The sequence below is a fragment of the Choloepus didactylus genome, chromosome 8, assembly GCF_015220235.1.
Source record: "Choloepus didactylus isolate mChoDid1 chromosome 8, mChoDid1.pri, whole genome shotgun sequence".
Classification (NCBI taxonomy): Eukaryota; Metazoa; Chordata; class Mammalia; order Pilosa; family Megalonychidae; genus Choloepus; species Choloepus didactylus.
In genome coordinates, this window is record NC_051314.1 from 5,191,767 (window position 1) to 5,217,207 (window position 25,441).

General features: G+C 60.0%; 1 protein-coding gene across 2 annotated transcripts; it reads right to left on the minus strand.

Annotated features, from left to right (window-relative positions):
- Positions 1–836: 836 nt before the first annotated feature.
- TTC38 (tetratricopeptide repeat domain 38) lies at positions 837–25,376 on the minus strand. 2 transcript variants are annotated; one of them, XM_037845860.1, is made up of 14 exons: positions 25,264–25,376; positions 24,071–24,148; positions 22,551–22,632; positions 21,010–21,181; positions 19,034–19,207; positions 16,640–16,715; positions 13,992–14,111; positions 11,338–11,397; positions 10,300–10,338; positions 9,433–9,514; positions 7,649–7,814; positions 6,211–6,370; positions 5,925–5,998; positions 837–2,797 (listed from the first exon to the last, which is right to left on the minus strand). In XM_037845860.1, the coding sequence occupies exons 1-14, from the start codon at positions 25,285–25,287 to the stop codon at positions 2,707–2,709; spliced, it is 1,398 nt and encodes a 465-aa protein (XP_037701788.1). In that variant the 5' UTR covers positions 25,288–25,376; the 3' UTR covers positions 837–2,706. The 2 variants fall into 2 exon arrangements, with proteins under 2 accessions (XP_037701788.1, XP_037701789.1); XM_037845861.1 differs by having other exon boundaries at positions 21,010–21,242; positions 25,264–25,326.
- Between the last annotated feature and the right edge of the window lie 65 nt (positions 25,377–25,441).

Below are 25,441 nucleotides of genomic sequence, written 5' to 3' on the forward strand. Positions count from 1 at the left end.
CGTTCCCAGAGCGGCGCGGTCTGCCCGCGGGAGGGCCGCTCCACACCAGCTTCCCGGGGGCACGGGGCAGAGGAGGGCGGAGCGGGTGCACGAGCCGCCACCACCACCCCGGGCCCCCTAGGCCGGCAGGGAGGCTGGGTTTGTCCCGAGGGCAAACGGGCGCCGGGCAGGGAGAGTCTGTCAGTGCTGTGGTTTAGAAGGATGACACCCTCGGAGCTGGGGCTGCGGCCGGAGGAGATGAATCAGAAGGGAGAGGTGATGCGGCCTGTGCTGGGGAAGGGATGGGACAGCAGATACAAGATCCCTGGCGTGAGCCACACGCAGGACTGGAGAAGCCGCCCACCAGCTGCTTGAGAGTGACCTCACTTGAGGCTTTGCCTGTGAACTGGATATGAATAACACCCACCTCCTCCGACCTTAAGCTCCTAAGGGGCAGACCCAGGTCTCAGTCCTAACTGCACCCCCAGCCACACCCAGCCCAGTACTGGGCACCAGGCAGGGGCTGTGCTGGGTAAGGTGAGGTGGTGGGCAGCTGGGAGAGAGGCTGCCTGCCCACTGCATTCTGCTTGGCTTGCCTTGGCATCCCTGACACCTTTTTCTATCTAGGGGCTCCCTCCTCCCCATTCTGATGTGCTGGACTCCCCTTGCCCTTCCTTCTGACCCGAGCTTCAGGTCTTGGGCCCTCTCTGAGTTCCTTCTGTCTTTTGCTCAGGGTCCTGGATAACTAGAGAGTGATGGCAGCAAACAGGCCCAAGTGCAAATCCCCTGTACTGTTTACCAGCTCTAGTATCAGTCAGGAGCCTTTGGGTTGCAAGAAACAGAAAATCAACTTCAAGCAGGTTTCAGAAAGAGGATTTATTGGTTCAAGAAAGCAGGAAGTCCAGGGGTGGCTCTGGCTTCAGGCCTGGATAGAGAGAGGGGCTCAGAGGAGGCCGTTGGGTCAGCCCATCTCCCAGCTGCCTCTCCTGGGTCTTGCTCACACTCAGGCTGGCTGGGTTTGTTGGGCCCACCTGCCCAGGAGCTCCAGGCTCCCCTCCACCTGCCAGAGCCCCCTGAAGCCGGAGGGCCCAGGGTTGCCTAATTCAGGTACCACAGGGCAACCGCGCAGGAGCTATGAGGGTCCTGCCCCCAGAGGCTCTCAGCCCAGGTATTTGATCCCCACATCCCTGTGGCATGGGCTGGGGGTGGTGAGGGGAGGTCCCGACACCCACTCTCCATGCTGCTCCTGCCTTCCTCGCCCAGTCGCCTCTCACTTGGAATCGTGGTGGGAATGGGCTGATGGAGGGAGGGGGCTCTGTCAGCAGACCCCTCTTCCCACTGTGTCCCCAGTCCCCACATGGAGGCTTCAGGGCAGTTACCCTGAAATCCTGGGATTTACCATTTTCTTGACTCACTGCCCCCACCCGACCCCAAGTGCTTCAAGGAGAAGATGGCTCCCAGGGCCCAGCCCCAGGCCTGGCAGGGAGGAGATGTTCAAAGGGGCCCAGCAAGGATTAATGGAAAGAACCAACTCATTCATTTACTTTAATCCCAAGAATTTGCCTGGGCTTGAGAGCACCTCCTCCCCGGCCCCTTCCTGCCTCTGTGTGTCCAGCCACCTGATTTCAACATGAACTGAAAGGAGCTGAGAAACACCCATGCCCTTCGAGAGTCTCCCCTCCCAGGAAGGCTGACCCCCAGTACCGCTGAGCCGGAACATCAGCCCTAAGCCTGCAGCCCACTCGGGCTCATCAGAGGCAGCTGACGACGGGAAGCAGCAACAAGTATTAAAACAGGCTCATATCTTTCTGAAGCTCAGCATCACGGTGCTTGGCTTTGGCCACACAAGTGCAGGCCCTGAGCTCGATACCCAGAGCCCAGCAAACACACCAGCTCAGTGTACGTGCGTTTATGACGAAAATCAGAGCTGGCAAAGGAAACCTTCTACCTGAGGCCCCATCACGAGGTGCAGTTTAAAAGAAAACAAGTCCAAACCAGCATCACTGAGGCCTCCCAGGGGAGCCCACAGCCCCCCCCCCCCCCCCCCCAGATGGCAGAATGAGCCACCGACGCGGTGGGACTTCTGGAAGAAGGGCGGCCGGAGCCTGTGGCCGGGGGCTGGGGCCAAGGCATGCGGGGAGGGACGAGGGTGGTCCCTTCTCCCAGGAAAGACAGACAAGCTGCTGGCTGCAAGCCTGGGCCACTCATTTCCCTGCCACTGGTGCCCCCACCTGAAAAACGGTGACCACAGGACCTGCCTCGAACAGGATGAGAACGACTAATAGAGGGTTTACCCCAAGGGCACTGTGGGGGAAGGCAGCCTCTAGGGACCATGTCCGCCACACCCCTCCTCTGAGCCTGCCCGCACCCCCGCCCGGCCTTCCAACCCTGGAACATAGCAGGTGTGGAGACCACCTGGGAAAATACAATTTGCAAGGCACATGGAAACAGCAGAGCCCACGCTGACTCTGCCTGTCTGAAAAAAATATGTCAGGACCCTAACTAGGATTGAAGAAGATTCTGAATCACATTTAAAATTGATTGGTGTCCCCTTTTCCCTGTAGAACTGCTGCTGTGCAGGGATTTCTGCTGCACGCTGAAGACGACGCTTTCCCAGCCTGAACCGGCTCCGGCGCTTCCTAACGCCAAGGCTCAATGCTGAGCAACTGCTTCTGCCTCCAGGAAGGCCGCTGACGTTCCCCGGCCAGGGGAGGCCGGGCCAATTCCCTACATGAGGTGGACGGCGGCCGCCTTGCGGATGAGCCGCTCGGTCAGGGGCGAGTTGGGCTTCAAGGCGTCACGCTCCATCAGAAGGCTCCTGCAGAAACACAGACCTGGGTTCTGTCGCGGAACTTTCTAGAAGAACGGGGTGGGGGGTGCTCGTCCCTCAGATCCAAGGCAGGACACGGGGCAGCCTGGACTGGGGCAGGGGGTGGGCCAGGGAGCAAGAAGGTCCCCTTCCACGATTGCTGACTAAGGAGAGAGGGGAGGGGTCACGGGCAGAGACAGGGTGGTGTGCGCAGGGGATGGGAAGTCAGGCTGACAAGTCACGCTCATGCCCTGCTGCCAGGAGTTAACTGGGAGGATCCATTTTTTTGGAGAGCAATTTGACACTCTCTTAAAAAGGGAATCTGGAAACCCCAGGACGCAGCGAGTGAAGAGAACCCCGGGGTAAGGACGTCACCGCGGCCTGTCTGCCTCAGGAGGAGCTGCGGGTCAGGGGCTTACAGCTCGTCGTCGCCCTCCCCCCGCCCCCCGCTCCCTCCCCCATACACACAACACAAGGCTGGTGAGGCCTTGGGGAGGTACAGGGTGGGGGCCACGCCCCAGAATGTTCCTGGAGGGTGGGAGGGAGCAGGGGGCGAAACAGAAGGTGGGGTGTGAGGAAGGTGGGGCTCAGCAGAGACACCCTGCTAGGGATGGGGAACCAAGGCAGCCCCATAGATGCTGCGTGACAGGGACAGGAGAAGCATGGAGGGAGCACCTGACACCCTGATAGCAGTGGGCACGTGAGCATGGGGGCAGGTAAGGGGAAGGGGCACAGGGGGAGGGGAGCACAGGGGATGGGGGGCACAAGGGACAGGGGGGCACGGGGAGGGGGAGCACCGGTGGGGGAGGGGGCGTGGGGCAGGGGAGCAAGGGGCTTGGGCCCAAGCTGGGCAGCTGGACTGGTGAGGTGGGTGCAAGCTGGCCAGGAAGGCAGAACCGAGGGCCAGGGCTCCAGCAAGGGCTGTGGGCAATGCCAGAAGGGGAGTGAGGGCAATGCTGGTGGGCTATGGCCGAGCAACGGAGGGTCTGCATGGGGATGGGAGTGGGGGACAGGATGAGGGGAAGAGGCCACCTGGCCTGATGAGCAGGCCCTGCGAGGCTGGGCAGCTTGCTGGAGGCCACAGAGGTGGTCAGGCAGAGCTGGGCCTCACCCCTGGCCCCCGCCCCCAGGCCCGGGAGTGTCCTGCCCACACGACCACTGCTCCAGAACTTCCTGCCCCAGGCTCAGAGGCTCAGGGATGAGGCCAACCCCCCGCACCCTCCCACTGGAGGCTCCCACCCTTCCCAGACCTCACAGCCTGGAGTTCTCTCAGGGGCTCAGCCTCCCCACAGATGGGAGTGAAGGCCATGGTGGGCTGGGGGTGGGGGGCAGGTGTCCAGAACATTCCAGAGTCCTTAATGTAAGTGCTTTCAGACTGACCCACGTGTGACAACAGCACCAGCCACTGCTCATCAGCACCACATTCGACCTCAGTGCTCGGTTGGGAAACCCTGCCCTGGGGGGAGCTGGCACAGTCCGTGGACCGGCCACACCTGCAGCCAAACCCCTAGAGCTTTTCACCCGATTTCAAAAGCCTGGCTCAAGGGCCTCCTGCACCCCTAAGCCACCCTGGGCCTCTGCAACACCCCGACTGCCTCCTGGGCACCCCAGCCTCCTTTCTCTCTTCCCTGGCCTTTGTTTTTATCCAGGTGATTTCCAGTACTTTGCTTTGGGAAAAGGTTTGGTCGTTTCAAGGTGCCCTGCTCAGTCCTGCCCCCCACATCATCACAATCTCTGAGAGCACAAAAAACGGGGTGTTTGCAGGAAGGCAGGGCTTGCCCCAACGCTGGGTCAGCAAATGGTGGCTGAGAGCCGACATCACACCAAGCACCAATGGGTGCTGCAACTCGGGGTGAAGATGGATATCAAAGTCTCACCCCAGGAGCACACGGACCCGTGCAGAAGCCAGCAAGGGGCACAGCGACCTCGGTGGGCGAGGATGGCGGGAGGGAGCCCTAAGGGCCACTGGAAACAGCTGGGGCTCCCCAGAGCTATCTTCCTGGGGTGTCCTGGCACCCACTGCCTCCAGCTACGTTCCCCCTGGTCCCTCCTCCTAACAGACCCACCCCGGCTTCCAGGCTTCTCTCAGCGCTCACTTCCCTGGGGCCCCCTGCCCACTTGCACCCCCACTACTGGATCTCAGAGCAAGGCGCCCCTCCTTCACAGCAGTGATCAGTCGGGATTTTATGTAGACTTGTGTGATTAGCCTCAGTTTCCCCCTAGACGTGAGCTGCACACAGCCAGGGCCTGGGTCTGTCCAGCCACCACCGTCCCCCAGCACCCAGCAGAGGGGGGAGAAGATGGGCAGGGGCCTAAAGCATCCAGCCAGGCGGCAAAGGAGAAAGGGTGTTTGCGCTGGTTTGGAACTGTCATGTCCCCCAGAAGACACCAGGTCCTTTTAGTCCATTCTTGTGGGTGCAGACCTATTGTTGGGTGGAACCTATTAATTAGTGGTTTCCATGGAGATGTGATGCCACCCATTCAGGGTAGGTCTTAATCTTTCCTGGAGTCCTCTAAGAGAGCTCACGGAGAGAACGCTTAGAAGGAAAACGCCTCGGGAGAAGCAAGACGGACCCACAGGAACTGAGAGAGCCATTCTGAGACCAGGGCCCAGGAGAGAAGGGCAGCTGACATCGCCACGTGCCTTTCACGGGGCAGGGGAACCCCGGATGCCAGCAGCCTTTCCTCACAGGAGGTATCTTCCTCTTGATCCCTTAATTTGGACATCTCCATGGCCTTAGAACTGTCAATTTGTAACCTAATAAAACCCCACTGAAAAAGCCAGTCCATTTCTGGTATATTGCATTCCAGCAGCTTTAGCAAACCGGAACCGTGTCCCACGCAGAGGCAGAGCACGTGCAAAGGCCTGGGGACTTGAAGGAGCAGCTGCATTTGGGTAACTGCATAGCTGGGCACAGCTGGGCAGAGGAGTGGGCCAGGGAGGCCGGAGCTTGGGCCAGGGGGCTGGCTCCCTTTGTTAGAGCTGAGCAAACGAAGGAGAACAAACCCTGGGTCACCTCGAGTTTTCACAACCTCAAGAGCAGGAGCCAACACAGGCCAAGGGGGAGGCAGGAGTCCCGGGTGCTCCAGAGCCCCACGGGGTCCCCAGTGTGAGGTGCGTGTGCTCAGGACTCACCGGGCCACATTCCTGTGGGCGCTGGAGGTGCAGTTCAGGGCGGCGTGGATCAGCAGCTGGTTGAAGACGTCTCTCTGAAATGTCAATCGGGCAACTGAGGCTCCACGGATGGAGGGATTGGGGGGGTGCCCCACTGCAGGCCTGCCCGTCCTCAAGGAGAGGTGGCTTTCCTCATCACCATGCCTACGGGTAATGCCCCCCCAATTACAGGCACCCAGAGCCCAGAGGACACCTGGTTCCTTGCAGGTCCACGCCCAGCGCGGCCACCACCGGGGCCCCAGCTCACCTGGGCGTTGCTGCCTCCGATCTGGACGATGCGGTAGCGGACGGGCAGGAGCAACTCCACCACGCGGTCGGGGTTCCCGTCCGCAGCCGCCACCAGGGCCTGGCACAGGGGCAGCCCCACGTCGCGGGCCAGGAGGTGCTGGCAGTTCTGCCCCGGGGATCTGCGAGCACGAGAGATGGGCCTCAGCGGCCGCCGGCACCCCCACCCCACACGTCTGCTGCCCTGCTTCCTGAGGGAAGGGGCTGTTCCTTCCTGGGCCCGGTGCCCGGCATGCAGTAGGGGCATCGACTGGGGTGAGATGATGGGAGGAGCAGCCCAGCCAAGGGGAGGGAACAGGGCCGTGAATTCAGAGCAGAATCAGGCTCTGCCAGCCCCCGGCCATCGGGTCCTATGCAGGCCCCCAACTCTTGACCTCGGCTTGCTCATTTAGGAAGTGGGTACAGCTGTGCTGACCCAGCAGCGATGTCAGGATGCAGACCGTGCAGGCAAAGGCTGAGCCAGGGCCATCACTGACGCCGGGGGTGGGAACAAAGGGCCATGGCAGCCGTGTCCCCCAGGCTGGCCCTCCCCAGGCCATGACTGGGGGCACTGCAGGTAGCAGCCAGCCCCAAGCCTGTATTAAAAGTAAGAATCTAACACCCAATGACCCTTGGGCCTCCCTAATGGTGGGCCCCTCTCCAGAAGCTGCAGCCCCCGCTGAGCCCCCAGCTCAAGCAGCATGGGCCCTGGTAAGGATGGGCAGGGCAAGGGCCATGATGGCGGTCACCCTCCACGGGGCCCAGGACAAATGCTCAGGGGTCAGGGTCACCACTGCGCTGGCCTCACACGGGGAGACAAGGGGGGCCGCATCCCCGGCAGCTCCATGTAGTGAAGGACCCTGCCTCCCGGGACACCCCGGCCCACACTGTGATGGGATCTGGCTCCCGGCAGGGCCAGGAGCCAAGCTGGAAGCACATCATGGCATCACTGCACTTCTCATGCCCGCCTGCCTTGGAAAGCATCACCCCAAATTGAAGACAAGGAAACTGAGGCTCGGAGAGGAGAAGTGCCTTCTCCGGGATCTCAGGGCCTGCAAGCGGTAGTTCTCTCTGGTTCTAGGGCTCCCCGCATCCCCAGGTCCCCCACTGAAGGCTGCCCCAGGAGGCTGAGGCTCTCACCCCCACCCCGGGGATGCAGAAGCAGCTCCGTGCCCTGTGGGCACCAACCACACACCTGCGAGGAGGAACCACTGCAGGAAGGTACAGCTACAGGTACACGCGCCCACAGGGAGCACACCTGCAGAGACACACACCTCCACAGGCCTCTCTGCAGCCGTGCTCACAGCCTCCATCCCCAGGCTCCCAGGCCAGGAGCAGGTGCTGGGCCACCCTCCCGTGCCCCCGGCACTCCCCGCCCTCCCCACCCGTGGGGACCGAGGGCCCTGGCGCCCTCCGCGTACTCGCTGGCATCCTGCAGGGTGGTCAGCAGCTCCTGCGTAGTCTGCGAGTCCCGTGCACCCAGGGACGCCATCAGGAGGTGCGCGTCATTGAACAGCAGGACGTGGTTGCGGCTGTGCTTCCGCGTCACGGGCAGGACCTCCTGCCACCGCGGACCCACTGGCACCCCTGCGGGCATCGGGGGAAGCCCAGGGGCACAGGTGTGAGGCTCCGAGCGCCTTCTGCACCCGACACCCTGCAGAGGCCCTGAGCATCCCGGTGCAGAGCAGGGTCCAGGAGGTGGGCACAGCGGGCGAGCGGCCTTCCGGCCCCATGTTGGAAAATTCCCAGCTCCAGTTTATAGTAACTTTGTTCAATTAGAAAAAATCAATGGATGCATAAAGATAAAAAGCAGATTTTAAAAATGACTGAAAGTTATTGAAGTTTCCAGAGCTTCTGTCAAACCCTGGAACCACTTTCAAAATTCTTCCCGGGGTTGCCGCTAGCCCAGCACCTACTACATAATAGATGCTCAATAAAAATCTGTTAATAAATAACTTGCCACTGCCTTTACCTCTGGATTCCTGAGTCTAGACAGTCCCCACTTCTGCCCCAGAGACGAGGCCTGGTTCTCCCACACCACTTCCCCTCCTCTCCAGCCCTGACTCCTGGAAGTTTCTGTGGTCTTCTACCTCCCCACCCCCCAGGCACTTTCCTAACTGTGCACGCTGACCTTGACCCCTGCCTCTCAATCTGTCGCTGGACGGTGGCTCCCGAGTCTCCCCTTCCTACAGTAAGGAAATTGGGCCTCTTCCCTCCACCTGTCTAAGGTCCACCCCACCCACCACCTCTGAGGCTGGGCTCCCCGTCCTTTCCTCAGCCTCCCCACTACCCTCCCGGCCTCCCCACCTCGCTCCCAGCCTCCCTGCCATCCTCCCGGCCTCCCACCTCACCCTGAGCTCAGAGCCCCTCACCCCACCCCACTCAGGGGGGTCTTTCTCAAAGGCAGATCTGAGCCTGGCCGGCCCTGCTCTAGCAGCTCCCCTCAGTCCCCGGGTAAAGCCCGCCTGCTCACGCCATCCTTCCCACACGTGGGAGCCTGGGCTCTCAGCTCCCGCCCCTCCCGGCTCCTCCTGCCCATCTGCTCTCACCAACCCTGCCCCCAGACTCTGGTCCCCACACCAGGCTGCTGACACCCCTATCCGCTATCTGGACACACTGCTCTCTCCGTGTATAATGCACTTCACTCTCTCCGCCAGGCATGTTTCCGCAGCTCTAACTTCACCCCCACTAGGAAGTGTGCCAGAACCTTCCAGAAACAGCTTGCTGTGCCTTCCCCCAGGTCCCCAAAGCACCCTGGCCAGGCCTCCACCCCCACACTGTTTGGCTGAACCCCGGGCCTGGGTACAGACTTGTCTTTGCTGAGCCTGGGGTGGGGGGAGACCTGACTGGCACCCCAGAGGTTGGCTGGGCGCCCATCACAGCCCCCGGACTGGGGCAACCCTATCTGACTGCCTGCAGAGCATGGGATTTTAATGTTGAGGAACTGCCCTCTGAGAAACCCTCAGCCCCTTGTCCTAGGAAGGGGGGCACATCCAGAGAACGGCCGTGGGGACTGCAGGTGCCTCCCCCGGCGTGAGCCGCGGGGTGGTGGGAACTGGAGGACAGGGCAGCAGGGCCCCCTCGCCTCAGGCCTGAGGCTGGGATCTGGGGCGGCACGCGGAGCTCTTACTGAGCCCTTGGCCAGGCCGCGGCAACTTTCCCTCAGTTATGTGGGAGAAGACAGGGGAGTGCAGGGATCCAGTACCTTCCATCTGCAGCCGGTAGAGCATGGAGCAGCTGTCCACCACGTCCAGCATCGTTTCCCTGGCCCGCAAGCTGGGCACAATCTGGAAGACAAGGACCGCCAGAGGGCAGGGGGCCACAGGACACCAGAGTGAGCCCTTGGCCAACAGCCAGCAGGACGGCCACCCTCGCCAATGACTCAGTCTGCCCCAGGCAGAACGAGGGGCGCCCTGGCAGACCCGAGTAAAGAGGGGGAGCGTGTCCCAGGCTTTGGTGTCCGAACCCCCAGCCCCCAGCTTCAGCCCACGCCCGTGGGACTTGTCTCGCCCCTACGCGCCTCCACACCCGGCTCTGCTCGGCGGGCAACCTGGTCTATGCCCCGTGGCACACGCACCCTTCACTTCCTACTGGGAAGTCCTGATCGACACTCGAAACGGCAACTTAAAGTGCACGGCAAGTAAAATGTTCTCTTTTCCTTGACCGTGTGCTTTTCCCTGGTATTTGGATCCCAAACCACCAGCGTTTTAGAGACCCAGTTGCTGTTAGGAAGCCCTCACTGGGGTACCTGGCCCCTGAGACAGTTTTTTTTTTCTTTCTCTCTCTCAAAAGAATCCCTGTAGACAGAACAAACCACTTAAGAAAGAAAAACAAACTCTGAGATTGCAGAAGTTATCCAGCTTAGGCTTGAGAATCCATCAGGACCCCTCACAGGCCAGGTTACCACGTTGCTTTGGGCAAAAAATTAGCCCCAAGGGGTCTTGCACAAGAAATGTGTTCTTGCTGCAGCTGTTTTTTCTGGCCGGAACAACAGTGACGGACTGAAAGGTGAGTTAGAGTCGAAAAGGAAAATTACTGTAATAAACTAAACATGGTGCAAAGTGAGACTTACGTGGTCATCATAAATGGTCAGCGCAGCCTCGTAGTCGCCCTGGAAAAGCAAAGTTCCCGTGATTCACATTTGGAGAAGGTGAACTGTATTTACTGAGATTGAACGGGACACAGCCACGTCAAAGCCTCCCTGAGCATCTGACCTCCAACCTCCTTTCAGAGGGGGACGGGCAGCAGCTGGGGCTTAGGTCTTAGGGTCGGAAAAGTGGAACCCACGTCTGCTGCGGGCACTTGGTCCCAGGTGTGTGAGACTTGGCGACATCTCTATGGTGCTGCTACAGGAAGCGTTTCCATCAAAGTGTCATCTTCTCTCTTAGAAAAGTTGGTCTAAGTACTTGTCAAACTGTCACAAGCTTTTTCACATACTCTTTCTAGTTTTTACTTTTTCGTGTCATATACACATATCTATTATTACTTTTTTAACTCTATATTCAGTTGGGTTCACTGCTTTCTTCTAGACCTCATAATGTCACACATCCTTCCTCCTCCAAACATTTCTCTCCCTGGACAGTTAGGTGGCTTCCAGCTTTCCTCCGTGATAAATAGCACTGCAAGTCGCACCCTCAGACACGGGTCCCTGTTACGGAATCACTGGGGTCAGGAGTGTTGCCGGGGAGCTGCCCTCGCACCCTCGCTCCCACTAGGGCAAAGCATGTTCGGAGGGGCTGGGGGCACCTGTGGGTCCTCTCTGTAGGGTGGGGGCTCGGCAGCTACAGAGATGAGTTAACTGCAGCTGTGGAGAGGCAGCTGCTGACGTCTCTCCACCAACGACAGTGATAGACATGAGTTGCCAGTCCAGGCTGTGAAGAATGCCTCAAGTTTTTTTTGAACCCTGAAGAGCTACTTGAAAATATTAATGCTAAACTGCATCAGGAAAATAAAAATAAACAGATAAATAAATAAGCTGCAGCAGGACGCTATTTAAATGTGCAAGCACAAACTGTTACTCCAGGGAATACAAAAGCGTAGCAAAAGGTAGAAAAATGTTTCTTTCTCTGGACACCTTTGGAGGATCAGATGATCCACACAGTCATCTTACCTTTTCAATCAGATATAAAGCCCAGTGCCAATAATTATGACAAGCAAGCATATCAGCATCCTGGGGAAAGAATGAGAGAGTTAGGATAAAAGTCCGACAGCTTGTGAAAAAAATAGACTGTCGTTTTGTGCTAACGCAGAGCCGTCGTCTTTGAAATCAGTGAAGGAAAATGACTCTGCTGGGCATCCACTCGGAGGCTGGTCTGTGGGGCCTTTTCCATCCTCATCACCTCCTTCGGCTCCGGGAGGCTGCAACGATTACACCTGAATTTACCGAAGAGGAAACTGAGGCTGAGGGAGGTCAACAACTTGTTGGCCCCAGAACCAGAACGTGGGAGCACCAGACCAACACAGGGGCCCGTTCAGCTCCCCAAATGCCCTCTTACTCACGTGCAAAGTGGGGAGAACAAGTAGAAGAGGCCTCCCCACACCATACACCCACCCAGCACGGGACCCTGGGACGAAACCCCGCGGGCTGACGAGCCAGGAGCGAAAGCTCCCCGCCCGGGGCCGAGCTCAGGGCAGCCCCAGCGGCCACCGACAGACTACAGGGAGCCAGGGCTCTCCGAGTGGCACCCAGTTTCCCCGTGGGCTGGCTCCCGGTACAAGGCCATTTTACAGTAAGACCTGTGCTTGGCTCGGAGCTGGCCCCTGGGAAACAGGATTTCCTATCACTGACGCACAGCAGGGCCCAGAGCCCGGAAGCCTGAAACAAACTCTGATGGCCAAGAGGAGGGGACCCGGCGCAGCCCTCGGACAGAGCTGAATCCGGCAGCCTGTCGGTCCTCCCCGAGTGGTGCTCAGATGACGTCACTCCTGGGCCCCAACGGGCGATGGTGCTCAGCGCTGCTGCGGCACAGCCTCACCCACCTTCGCTGCCAGACCGCTCGCCGGGCCCAAGCACACAGAGGGTTTTCCACAGATCTTGAGCGAGTGGCCTGGGGTCCCCATCCCCTGCTCCAGCACCTTCCTTGACCCTGCTGGGCTCACCTGGGCCCACCTGCTCGGCGCCCCCCTCTGTCTGGGAGCCCACCCCTCACCATGAATGCCAGCCCTTCCTTCTGCAGACAGCTCCTCCTCCTCCTCCGCCTGGACCCATCTCCCCTTCCCAGGAAACAGGAACTGACAACTCCTCCAGCCCCCTCCACGGCCCACACCCACCGAGTACCAAACTGCCAGGCTTCCCTCTCCCAGCAGCCCATCGTGGGTCGTGGCGGGTTTGCTGGAGCTGGCCCCTCATGGAATACCCCCATATCCTCCTGCTCGGCCTGGCAAACTCCAGCCCAGATATTGCCCTTCTCCAGGAAGCCTACCCTGACCACTGCCCACCCCCGAGTTGGCCTGGAATCAATGTCTTCTCTGGACTTCCACAAAGCCCTGTGGGTCCCTGTCACAGACGAGATCACACACTGATAGGAGGCTGGTCACTCCTGTTGGCCCAGCCTGCGAGGACAGAAAAGTCTGGACTGGACCTCAGTGGGGTCCTCAGGGCTGGCACTGTTCTGGCCAGAGGCTGGAGCCTCGATGGAGCTCTGCACCTCGCAGCCAAACGCCCAGGGCAGGGGCAGGAGGAGGCAGGAGGGGGGCCTCGGGCCACATGTCCACTTCCGGGGCCGGCCAGCCAGGCCACAGGCCACCAAGAGCGCAGCGCAGGACAGAGGCAGCCACCAGGGGATGAGACGACGCGGCCAGCCTCGGGCGCCCCTGCCACACCCGTGGGAACTCATTGGTGTCAGAGGCCTCAGAGCTGCCACATTAGCCAATTTACAGGTGAGAAAACTGGGTCCAGCTCTTGCCCCAGGTAAGAACCCAGGTCTCCCAGAGTCCCTAAAACCCAGAGCTCGTGAGAATGATGGAACACAGACGGCTGGGCCCTGGCGAGGACCCCTGCCCCCTCGGTTCTCTCTGGGACAGCCCCTGGCTTCTTGGCGGGAGGACACACCACCCCTCCCCAGCCCAGACTCTAGGTTCACAGTTCCTGCCTGGGGGCCTCAGGACAGCGCCTGCCACCAGGGGCCAGGGCCTGGGAGGTGGACGTGGCTGTCGGTGGGCAGAGCCCAGGGAACCCGCACGGCAGAGAGGAGGGCAGGGAAGCAGAGTGCACCTGGAGGGATGGTGAGGCCATGTGCCAGCACAAGCACACGTGCACACAGAGACATGGGGACACGGGCACACAGAGGCGGGAGGGACAGGAAAAGCCTCGAGGAGGGGGCTGGGCGAAGGCGGCAGCCAGGCCTGGGGACACCAGGGTACAGCATGCCCAGGACCCAGGGCAAGAGCCTGGCAGGCACTGGGGGGGAACGGAACGGCCCCAGCACCCCTCCTGCACACACTCCCCACCTCAGGGCTCCTGGGTTGGGACTGGTGTGGGGAGAAGGGGCACCTCAGGGCCTCCCAGCTCTCACCCCGGCCAGGCTCTTGTTTCCCAGGGAAATCCCTGATCCATTCCCTTCACAACCAAATGCCTCGGGCCCTGGCCAATTCTACAACTGCCTACAAAACCCTGGCAGGAGCTGGGGAGCTGTGGGGCTCCAAGCCAAACACTATCCCCAGGAACTAAGCTGTTGCCCATAACTCCTGTCCGTGAAGACTCGACTTAACTCAAGGTGGCGGACGGAATTTTCCAGGCAGATGGCCCCTCAACAAGAGCTGTACCTTCCAGTTGGCTTCGCAGCGCTGCATGAAGTCCAGTCCGTCCTGGACTTCTGCCTTCATCTCGTGGATATGGGCCACTGTGTGCACCGACCAGGCGTCTGTGGGCTCAACCGACAAAGCCTACATGGGCAGGGGGTGGGGAGGGGGTGGGAAACGAGAGGAGACCACGCGGATTAGCTGGGCTGACTGGACAGGGGCACGAGGGTCCCCGCTGGACGGGCAGGTGTCGGGGATGGAGCCAGCAGGGGATGGGGCTCTAATCACAGCAGTCCCAACAAACCCACCAGTAACAAGGAAAACCAGCAAGACAAACACGACAATCCCAGCAAGGAGCCCATTCACGGGTCCATTGCACAGGCAGGAAACCGAGGCTCAGCGAGGCCACGTGGCTGGACGGCCCCAGGGTCATTCCCAAGCAGGGTCCATCCGCTTGGCCTTATAGCTTCCTGTGTGCAGCAAAGTGACCCTCAACGTGCCACCCGGCCGCTCTGAGCCTCAGTTTGCCCCCCTGGGGAGAGGCCACTGATGACACCCCTTCCCTCTGGGGCTGCTGCGGAGATGAAGCAGTTGCTGCCCGTGCGGACAGTGTGCTGACTGCCAGCTGCCTCGGGCTTCTCCGGCAGCCACTTCCCACTACCACGTGGCTCTCCTGGGCTTTACTGTAACTACCGCAGGCCTCGCGTTTCCGTGCAACCGCAGCAGCTGCCGGGCAGGCAGAACGCAAGTCGGGTCCTCTCTCGAGGAGCTGTGGTTCTTGCATTTGTTTACGACCTTCCTAAGTGCCAGGCCCAGGGTGGAGGATGGGGCTCAGGGAGCACCTGTGGACCAGCTGAGGGTGGGAGGCCCTCACGAGCCCCAGTCTCCCACAAATCACGGGTTTCCCAGAGTCTCCTGCCTCAGTCTCCCCACACCTCCCACAGAAGCAGAGTCCAGGAGCCCCGAACCCCTTGGGGCTGGCCCTTCCCAGCTCCCTCCTCACTAGAGCCCGCTCAGGGTTTTCTGGAGCAAAGTCCGAACTTCCTAGCTTACAAGGCCCAGCCAGATCCAGCCCTGCCCGCCCCTCCCAGCCCTTCCTCCCACACCCTCCCCACCCACCAATGCCCCCAGCCTCAGCCAGTGGAGCCCCCTCCTTCCGCTCCCCGTCCTGGGCTCCCTGGGTGCACCTGCTCACTGCCGGCAGAGCCAGGGCCGAGCAGCCCAGGGACTCTGCTGGGACCACCCCTGCCCTCCCAGGGGCCTGGTGGGGTGGGCACGCCTGGACCTTCTTGTTGGTTACTGTCTGTGGGGTGCTGGCCTGGGGGTCAGGGAGCTGGGGCTGCCCGCTGGGAGGGGTTGGAGGGGGCAGGAAGGGGGCCCTGATTCCACCGCTTCTTGCTCCAGCTGAGGCCTGATCTGTGTCTTGTGGGCGCCACGCCCCACAGCCATCTCTGCTCACGATTCCTCACGTCATCCTGCTCCCAGGTAGATTCACCCAGTGGCGGGTCCCTGAAGGCCCTTCCCGTGGCAACCCCCAGGCCACGCAGGGAAGGTCATTGGGAAACCACCTGGACACCCCCCGCCCTGGCTCCCCACCCTGACCTAGGGCCTGGGCTCCATTTCTGTAACCAGCACAGGCTTCGGAGACCCTGGAAGGTGCCGTCTCCTGGGGGTCCCCGACAGCCAGGTCTGGGGAAGGGCCCCGGGCAGCACGGGGAAGTCAGGACTAGCCCAGGCAGCTGGACAGGCAGGGACACGGTCACCCCAGGTGAGAACCAGCTCCAGCATCTCCAAGCTGAGTGGCCTGAGCTCGGCCCCTCCACTGAGCAGTGAGGAGTTCGGTGCCTTTTTGGCAGAAATGTCACGTACACGAGAAGGGGACACGTATAGGGCCCAGCGCCAAGCCTAGTGCAGGGATGGTTTGCACCCGTTTCCGAGCGACAGCCCCTCTCTGGGCCTCAGCATCCGCTTCTGCAAGAAGAGGGGCTGGAGAGCCCCAGACTCCACAGCTGCCGGCCACAGTCTGCCCACTGGTCCTGCCGCCCACGGCCCGAGGCGCGTCGCTGAGCGCTGCCCCAGCCGGCACCCCCAGGTGTGGCACAGAGCCAGGGCGCTGACAGCAGGAGCCCTCAGCAAAGGCGAGGCGAGGGCCGCACCCCTGCCTGTGGGGCCCCGTGAGCTGCGTCCCCCTGGATGGAGCAGTGCCAGGGGAGAGGCCGACGGCAGCACGACCTCTGCCCCTCGGGGAGAGCACGCCCAGGGCGGGGCAGCGGGGCCGGCCTTCGGGAGCAACTGGCACTCAGCTGCCCGGCCCGTTCCCTTCGTGGGCTGAGGAACGTGGCGTTTCGGGGAAGGACCAGCGTTACAGACACTTCACTGGCACGCAGCGGGCCCCGCGTGGGCTTGGAGGGCGGGGATGGGAGGAAGGAGCCCCAGAGCCACCGATGTGTGCCCCTGGGGAGCTGCAGCTTCTCCCCGACGGACGCAGGAACCACCCTGCACCGTGCGTGTGGTTCTGAGGACCGAGGGGGCCGCAGGGAACCGCAGACATGCGCCAGCACGAGCCCCCCCAAAATCCACCCGGGAAGCAAGGCCCGGAGAAGGGCGGGACTGCCAGGCTCCCACAGCTGACCAAACCGGGGCTCTCTGCCCCCTCGGGGAGGGCCCCATACCTCCTTGGCGAGCTTTTCCGCCTGGTCGTAGAAGTTGGTTTCCATCAACCCAAAAGAATAAATGCCTTTCACGTAGCTAAAAACAGAGAAGAAATATTCTTTTTAAAATCGAGATACATGCCCGACGAGGGGCTGGGCCCCGGGCCAGGCACATCTCCCCGTGACCTGCTCCTTCTGGTGACCGAGGGGTGGCGTGGCCTCCGCCATCTCACAGTCGTCCCCCCGCCCAGCTCCATCTCCCTCGCAGACCCCTCTGTGCCTCCTACCCCACCCCTCAGACAAAAACGCAGCTCTCCCGGAGGCCCCGGGGGCTCCCCCTCATCTGCCTGGGGGCGTCCACCCCGAGGCACGGCCAAGGGGACACGGGGGGCCCCTCTGTGCTTCCAGAGCGCCAGGCATAGCCCCCAGCACCCAGGCCACGTCTGCTGGGCCGCTGGGCTCTCACACGAAGTAACTGGAACATGCCCATCCGGAGGGTCAGAAACCAGAACCCGGGTCACCAGGGGCCGGGTGCTGTGGCCAAGGGGGGCTCGTGCTGAATTGGGGCCGAGTTTCTGTCTGGAGGGAAACACTTTGGTCGCGGGCGGTTGTGACGGTGGCACAATGTGGTGACAGTAATAACAGCACTGGATTATAAATTTGAAAACGTGATAAAAAGGGGGATATTTTAGGCTGTATATGTTACTAGGGTAAAAATAAAAATAAAAAATAAAATAGGAACCACAGGACAACACAATACACACAGTCAACCCTAAATGAGACCTGGGACTATAGTTAATTGTGCAATTATGAGAATGTTTTTTCTTCCATCAGCTGGTGGTGATGGGCACGAAACACTGGGAATGTAGTTAACACCACCCGACTGTGTGCTCGAAAGCGGGTAAATGGGAAATCTTATGTCACCTCCACGCCACCACCATAAAAACGCGAGCTTTTACTGTTCATGGAGGCAATGGGCTAAGTGGCTTCCAATTCTGCTCTCCTCTTCCTCCTCCTTCTTTGTCTTTAATATTTACTGAGGCTCATGGGGCTGAGTCAACCCTGGATGTTTACACTTCTCTTGAGGGCTCCCCATGTGGTCGGGCACTTCCCTCCATTTCCGGGTCTGGCCCTGGCAGCCATCCCGCAACCAGGACACACAGGCGGTGGGGACACTTGGGGCCTCTGGCTCTTCACAGACACCCCGGGCCTCTCTCCAGGGAGCAGCTCCTGCCTGCCGGGGCCTGGGAGCAGCTCTGGGCCATGGCGCTGGAACGGCAGGGAGCCCTCCCGCGCCCACCTAGTGACCCTCAGGAGCCGCTCGGGCCTCTTTCCTCTCTGCCTTGTCCAGGAGGAGGAAGGTGGCATGGGGCAGAGCCTGCGCCCTCCCACAAGGGGCACACTGGCCCCGCACGGCCAGGCCCGGGACCGCGGGTGGGGGGTCTGTCTTATCTCGGGGCAGTGACCTGCACAGCCCCTCGACCAGCCAGAGCCACGTCCTCCGGAATCGGCTCCACAGGACTCGAGGCAGCTTGCAGGCCACTCGCCTGACCCCTGGGACTGCCCCCCGTTAGTCAGATGTAAAGTCAGGGGGGCAGCAGGGTGCAGTTCCTGGGTCCCTCCGAGCCCGACACCTGTCCAGCGGAAGGAGCCTCAGGGCCCCACCAGGCAGAGGGGGGAAAGCACCCCACAGGGCGGACTGAACACCGCAGGGCCGGGGGTGGGGGGTTGGTTCCAAAGCACCAAGATGAAAACAGTTTCCCTCACCTGTTCCCAGCTGTGCCTCAGTGGGCCCTGGGCAAGCTAAATCCCTGCCGGAGAGACTTGAGCATGAGGACAGGAGGAGGGGAGCGAGCGGCAGCAGAGGGGGTGCCTGGGAGCTGGGGGAGGGGGCTGCTGCTGCAGGAGCCAGAGGCTGAGGAGCACGGCGGCCACTGAGGACGGGAGCTGGGGACACAGGGGCCACAGGCTCAGCCCTGGTGTGGCTGGAGGGTCTCAGGAGGAGGAGTGCACCCCAGGGGAGCGGGAAGTGGGAAGGCAGCAGAGACATCCCCAGGTGGGGTGGGGGACACAGGAGGAAAGAGGCGGCCAAGTCCTGTGCAGGAAGGAGACCTGGGGTGGGAGGTGGGCTGCGCAGCCTCAGGTGTCCCCACGGTGGGTCACTCAGGGCCTCGGGGATAACGGGAGAGGGGCCGGGCTGCAGGGGGGCTGTGCTGGATGGGGGCGAAGGAGGAAGGGGGGAAGAGGAGGCCCTCTCAGGGGGGAAGCAGTGACTGGGAGGAAAGCAATACTGAGCTTAACGGCGAGAGGGACAACGTGGTCACTGGGTTTCCAGGGTGGGGCCGAGGGGCCACCATGTGACAGGGTTTTGCGGAGAGATTAACAGAAAAGACGCGATTTCCGGCTGACACGCACCTGCTCAGGGGGACGTCGGGTGTCCAGAAGGGGTAAACCCGAGCAACAGAATCGCGCATCTGTTCCTGGTAGCCCAGGTAAAAATAGGCGTCATGGGCAAACTTCAAGGCCAACATGTCTGTGGGGTGGTCCTGGAGGATCTGTTCCCATAGATCACAGGCTTTGGGAAAGTTCCTGGAGGCCAAAGGAGAGTTCACAGCCCACTGAGCTCGCATTCACGCACACGGGAGAGAAAGGGGCAAGCCAGCGCTAAAGTTTGCACTGAATTGGTAAAAAACAAACCAAAAAAATCAGGTTCTGTATCAGGTTCTGGCTCAGAAAATTGAAAAACAGTGGGAAACTTTGCTCTCTAATTCCAGTAAAAAAAACTGGTTTTACAAACTGCCAAAGCCGATTTCACCTGAGACCCTGAAGCAGCTGCAAGGCTCCGGGCCCAGACGCCCCAGCAGGAACCCACAGAACTTTCTTTGTCTGCTTCCAAGTCCCCAGGACACTCAGCCCAAGCTCCCCAGCTCTGCGGGGCAGCTCACCTGCTGGGCAGACATGGGGCTGCCTGGGGGGGGAGCCCCGGGTCAGGTGCCCACACAGGGTTGGGGTGCAGGGACACCAGCGTGGGAACAACGAGGGGTGCGTGCGTGCGTTTGTGTGTGTGTGTGTGTGTGTGTGCGCGTGTGTGTGAACTGGAAGCTCAATGAGCAGAGGCTCTCGGTGGTGCACTAGGGCAAGGCGCATGTAGGTGAAAGTTTCCTTTGCTCTCCTGTCTTTTAGATAGTTCTGTAACATGGTTCTGTTATTTCTGTCACTGAAATAATAACCAATTCATTTAATGAGACAAAAAAAGGTGTTCTGCATCCCAAAATAATTTGAGCAGAAAATAAACATACATATGCAGGGCTCCTCTGAGGGGCTGGGGGGAATGAGGAAGTGCTGGGCTTCCTCACCTGGATTGTTGCTGATGTTCTCACAAACACTGAGGACTGACAGCTTGGTAACCCCGAGCCCTGTATCCTGGGGCTTGCCCTAATGAAGCTCATCACTGCAAAGGAGAGGCTAAACTTCTTATAATTGTGCCTAAGACTCTCCCCGTCGAGTGCCTCTTTGTAACTCAGACATGCACCCCCCCCCCAAGCCACCTCAGCAAGTGAACTCACTGTTCTCCCCCCTACGTGGGACCCGACTCCCAGGGGTGTAAATCTCCCTGGCAACGCAGGATATGACTCCCGGGGAGGAATCTGGACCAACATTGTATGATTGAGAACATGTTCTTGACCAAAAGGGGGATGCGAAATGAAACAAAAGAAAGTTTTAGTGGCTGAGAGATTCCAAATGGAATCAAGATGTCACTGTGGTGGACATTCTTACATACTATATAGATAACACTTTTTAGGTCTTAATGTACAGGAATAGATAGAAGTAAATACCTGAAACTATCAAACTGCAACCCAGTAGCCTTGACTCTTGAAGATGATTGTATAATATTGTAGCTTACAAGGGGTGACAGTGTCATGGTGAAAGCCCTGTGGATCACACTCCCTTTATCCAGTGTATAGATGGATGAGTAGAAAAATGGGGACAAAAAACTAAATGAAAAATAGGGTGGGATGGGGGGGATGATTTGAGTTCCTTTTTACTTTTATTTTTTATTCTTATTCTGATTCTTTCTGGTGTAAAGAAAATGTTCAAAAATAGATTGGGTGATGAATGCGTAACTATATCATGATACTGTGAACAGTTAACTGCACTCCACAAATGAATTTAATTAAAAAAGTGTTTTGAGTGATTAATTGGGCACCCTAGCCAACCACTTCTCATGTGGCCGTCAGCTGGGGAGAAAGTGGCAGGCAGGAGACGACTTCCCATCGGATGCAGGTGCAGGAGAGTCACTCCCAGGCCCCCCTTCCCAAGGGCCGGGACAGCCCGTGGTGCCCCCAGCACAGCCTCCCAGCACCGGGGCCTGACCCAGGAAGGCCTCTCACCCCTTGGCAAAGGCCTCTACCGCAGACACGTGCAGCCGCTCCCGGGCTGTCAGCGGCTGTGCTTTCGAGTTCGCCGCCATCGCCTTCACGGCCAGGCCCAGCTCCTTGTCGAGCTGCACGGAGCTCCCAGTGCCGATGAGCACGAGGCCGTTGGAGATGACCTGGCCCATCACTGGCGACAGGGTGGGAAGTGGCCGGTGATTCCGGGGCTCCCGACCAGCCCGTACCGAGCCCTGCGTGGGATCCAAGCACCCCACATCCCAGGGCACGTCAGCCAAGCGGCCCAGAGGCTGTCATGCCGTGTCCGACCAACAGTCCAAACCTCAGCTCTTGACCCACTAGGCATGTGGAGGTGGCAGCAGCCTGGAAGCACCATGGACCTCCACACGTATTCCCATCACAGGGGCATTCTCTTGGTTGCCACAGCCTGGAGCCCCTTCCCGCATGAACTGGGTCGGGGCCTTTCTTATCAGCTGGGATGTCACCAGAGCCAGCACAGGGCCTCCCAGGGGGGCACGCAGCAGATGCTGATGCGGGGCTCGCCCAAGAGGACCTCAGAGCACAGGAGCCACCTGCCTGCAGGTGAGAGCTTGGGGATGTGCACGCGTGGCCCCTTCCACAGGCTTGCTGGCGGGTATGCCTGCCCAGGGGATCAACCTGGGCCTCCCTCCCAGCCCCACGCCTTGACAGGGGCCGGGGGGTCCACGGGGTCTGAAACTCAGTCGCTGGCCCAGGCTTGGGACCCAGGGCTCAGCCTCAGTGCTGGGATCACCCACATGGCCCTCGCTCCTGAGGCCTGGGGTCTGCTCAGAGAGCCCAAGCCCACCCCTGGCTACCGGCTCCCCCCACAGGCTGCGCACAGCTTCATTCTCCCCACTCGCCTATCCCCACCGTATTATACAAGCCCCCTGCCCATGGTGGAAACGGACTGCAGTGCCCTCCCCTAATCAGCCTGTCTCCCAGGCCCCAAACCTTACCCCACACTGGCCACCCACCTGGCTCCGGAATGCACTGTGCCGACCTCCCCATGCCCACTGCTTACCTGGCAGCCTAGGCCCCTTTGCCCATGTTGCCAGCCTCGTGCATGGGACACCACCCCCCCCACCCTGCCCCGGTCTGGGGGTGAGGTCGCAAAAGTCCCCTGATGAAGGCCACCCAACCCTCTATGTGTTTCCAGGGGTCTGGGCTTCGGACTCAAACAGGGTTATCTAATGCCTGCTGGGTGCTTTCAGGTTAAGTTTCTGACTCTCTCTGAACCTCGGTTTCTTCATCTGAGAAAAGGGACCAGTGCCTTCCTTGCAGAAGTGATGTACAATTACAGGGAAACATTTGAAAAACACCTCCATCGGAGCCCGGCATCTCGAGGGTGGCAGTTGTCATTCCAATCACGAGGCCATGGCCATTGTCCCTCCCTCTGTGCAAATGCCAACGTCCCTGCGACCTGTCCACCTCTCCCAACCCGAGACCCTGTGGCCAGGCAGCTGGGAAGGGGCTGCACCCACAACACCGGGCACCCTACCTCTGGGAAGGACGTTACTCACCGAAGGTTGGATCTGCTTCTCTGAGCTTTGAAAGGCAGCCCTCGAGGCCACCAAGACTTCTGTCATTGGTCCATTTTACATACTGAAATAAAAAGGCAAACAGAACTGTCCTCAGGGACCCTTAGTTTGTATTATTAATGGCATATAACTACACCTCGACTTTTTTTTCTTTCTAGACATCCCCCTAAAGAAAAATAGTGTTAATTGGGTTGCTCTTGTATGAAGAGATTAAATACACACAACCTGAAGCACATTTCAAAAGAACAGAAAAGGAATTTCTAAAGGAATAAAAGAGAAAACACCTTTTCCCAACAGGAAGGTTTGTCCTGATAGATGATCTGCCACTACCATCAGCTTCTCGAGCCCTAAGAGGGGCCCTTGAAATCACTCACCACACAGGAACACGCCACTTCCCGTTCATTCCTTTGACAAATAACCAGAATAAACATGCATCATAGAAAATTAGACAGAGGTGCAAAAGTGGAAAGGGAAAACTTACCCTTCATCACATCATTTCTTCCATAGCCCGAATCACTCATTGGATTTTAAACTGAGCCCCTTCAGTTGTCCACCCTCCATCAGCCCAGAATTAGCACGTCCATCTTAACAAGATACAGGTGAGTGGCAAAGAGGGTCAACGCAGGACAGCAGGACGACACGGACACCAGTACGCAGGACAGATGCCCCAGCCGGGAGGAGCTGCAGCTGAACTGAGGAAGGCGGTGTGACACACCGAGCACTCTACGGGGCCAACACTGGACCCTAAATGGGCAGACTGCTCACACGCACACAGTGGAACCCTCCGCAAGGGCGGGCTGGGGACAGGCGGAGAGACGGGCCAGAGCCGTCTTCTCTAGAATGTCACTTCTAGGAGCTTCCTTGATCCTTCTGTTGGATTCGGCAGACGCAGTCTCCCGTCTGGTGAGAAGCAGCTTTAGTTTTCCATCAGTGTATTTAGACTCAGTGTTTTCAAAGCTATGCCTGGCCCTGCCTCTAACTCACCAAATAACATTAAAGTCAAGTTGGTCCAGCTCTGGGCCTCAGTTCCCCCACCTGTGAAATAAACTGGCAGGCTCCTTCTCTGAGACCCCTTCTCGTTTTAAAGTTATGGGGTGCTTCTCCCGAGGCTGAGTGGAAATGCTCTGTAATATGGCGGAAGGCCTTGGCCCGGCCACAGGGACCCCAAGACAGTCAGCAGAGCCCAGGGACAGGGCCCCATGCCCCAAATGGGGGTGCCCTACCCTGAACCAGCCCCTCACAAAACCTCCCTGACGGTGAGCCCAGGGCTGCACTGCCCACCTCTCAGGGTCTCCCGGAAGGAGGGCGCACCCAGCACCCTCCTGGCATGCCACAGGCTGGCAGAGATGTTTCGACACACGCTCCCGCATCCTCAAGTACAAATTGCACAGCTTCTATTGCAGCCTGGGCTCAAGTGACAGTGCCATTTAAGAAGCATTCACCAATTTAAAAACCTCAGCCTGAACCCTCACATGAGGGGCCGTCTCTCTCGGCGGGCATACCTGGGTCAGGGTGGCATCGAACAGCCTGCAGGCCTCGTTGCTCGGGGTGGAGAGAGGCAGCCCAGCATCCTTCCACGCCTAGACACAGCGGGCAGGGGAGATTGGGGCCTTGTTCCACGTGGCCTTCCAAACACATGCACAACCCCCGGAGCCACAAACAGCCCCCTACACACAGATGTCCACAGTGCTCACCGACCAGGGAGTAAGGGTTTCAGTAAGATGGAAACCCGGGTCCCACAGACACAGTGCGGGGCCCAGAGAGAGCTGAGCCCAGATGAGAGGGGTCCCCAGTGGAATCTCGGGGCCTCTAAACAGCTGTGTGTCCTCAGGCAAGATTCTCCACTCTCAGACACTAGGCGGCCCTTCTGGAAAGCCGGGCTCCGGCGAATCCAGTTAGGTGACTGCGAGCGTCCCCACGTGGGAGTTACTGACCATGATCATGGACACTCCTCGTAGGCTCAACCACTGATGCCAGAGGGAGGGCTGGGGCTCCCCGCTGGCGGGCAAAGCACCGGTGTCTAGTAGCCACAAAACAACTCCCTCTTCTCTCCCCATTTCATCAGTGGGTTCGGACCTTCAAGTCTCTCAATGGACGCATCTTTAGACTGAACAATTGCCAGAACTTGGCAGTGAAATGGCTGCCTGTGGCCTCCCGCCAGGGGTGCCCAGTCCGGTGACTCCCCGGGCGGGGACATTGCCCTCTAGTCCCCTGGAGCACAGCAGGGTGCCCCAACCTTGGCTTGAGTATTGCGTGGCGGTGGGCGAGTCCCGTCCTCTCACCTCCAACCTCCCCATCTGCACAATGGCCTCAGGGTCCCTGCCCTGGGCGGCCCCAAGGGCCCCAGTTATCAAGGAGAGTCGCGCCCGCAGGAACGTCCGCGTCGCAGCTGGGCCACAACACGGCCACCGCGTTAAGCTACGAAGGAGGTGCTGGGGTCTCCCCGGGACTCCGACCTCGTGGGCCCCAGCCCAACGGCGCGGCGGGTTGCCCTCGGGGGACTCCACGGGAAGGTCTCCTGGGCCCTTCCGTGCGCACCCGCGGCTGCGCCCATGCGCCCTCCCCGCTGGGTCCGCAGTCCGCCCTCCTGCCGGTGCCACCCCCCGGCCTGGCGCAGGGTCGCCCTCCCACTGTCGGGCCAACCCCAGGGGGCGCAGGGAGCGCGGGGGACCCGGGCGGCGCGGCCTCGACGTACCTGGCAGTCTCGCAGCGGGGCCATGGTGCGCTCGCTCGGGTCCTGCGCTCCCGGCTCCTGGCGCCGCTGCTGCCTTCCCGGGAGGGCCCTGGGCGTCCGGGGGCGGCGCGAGGGCCTGGGGGAGGGGAGGGGCGGTCCGGGGGCGGGGCATCAGGGCGGGGCGGGGCGTCCGGGGGCG

What these genes read in the sequence shown, in the direction of transcription:
- TTC38 (XM_037845860.1), bottom strand. Translation starts at nt 25,287, where the DNA reads ATGGCCCCGCTGCGAGACTGCCAG. An exon ending in CTACCGGCTGCAGATGGAAG is followed by an intron (nt 7,815 to 9,432) that starts GTACTGGATCCC and finishes CGATGCCCGCAG; the next exon opens with GGGTGCCAGTGGGTCCGCGG. An exon ending in GCCCACAGGAATGTGGCCCG is followed by an intron (nt 2,798 to 5,924) that starts GTGAGTCCTGAG and finishes GTGTTTCTGCAG; the next exon opens with GAGCCTTCTGATGGAGCGTG.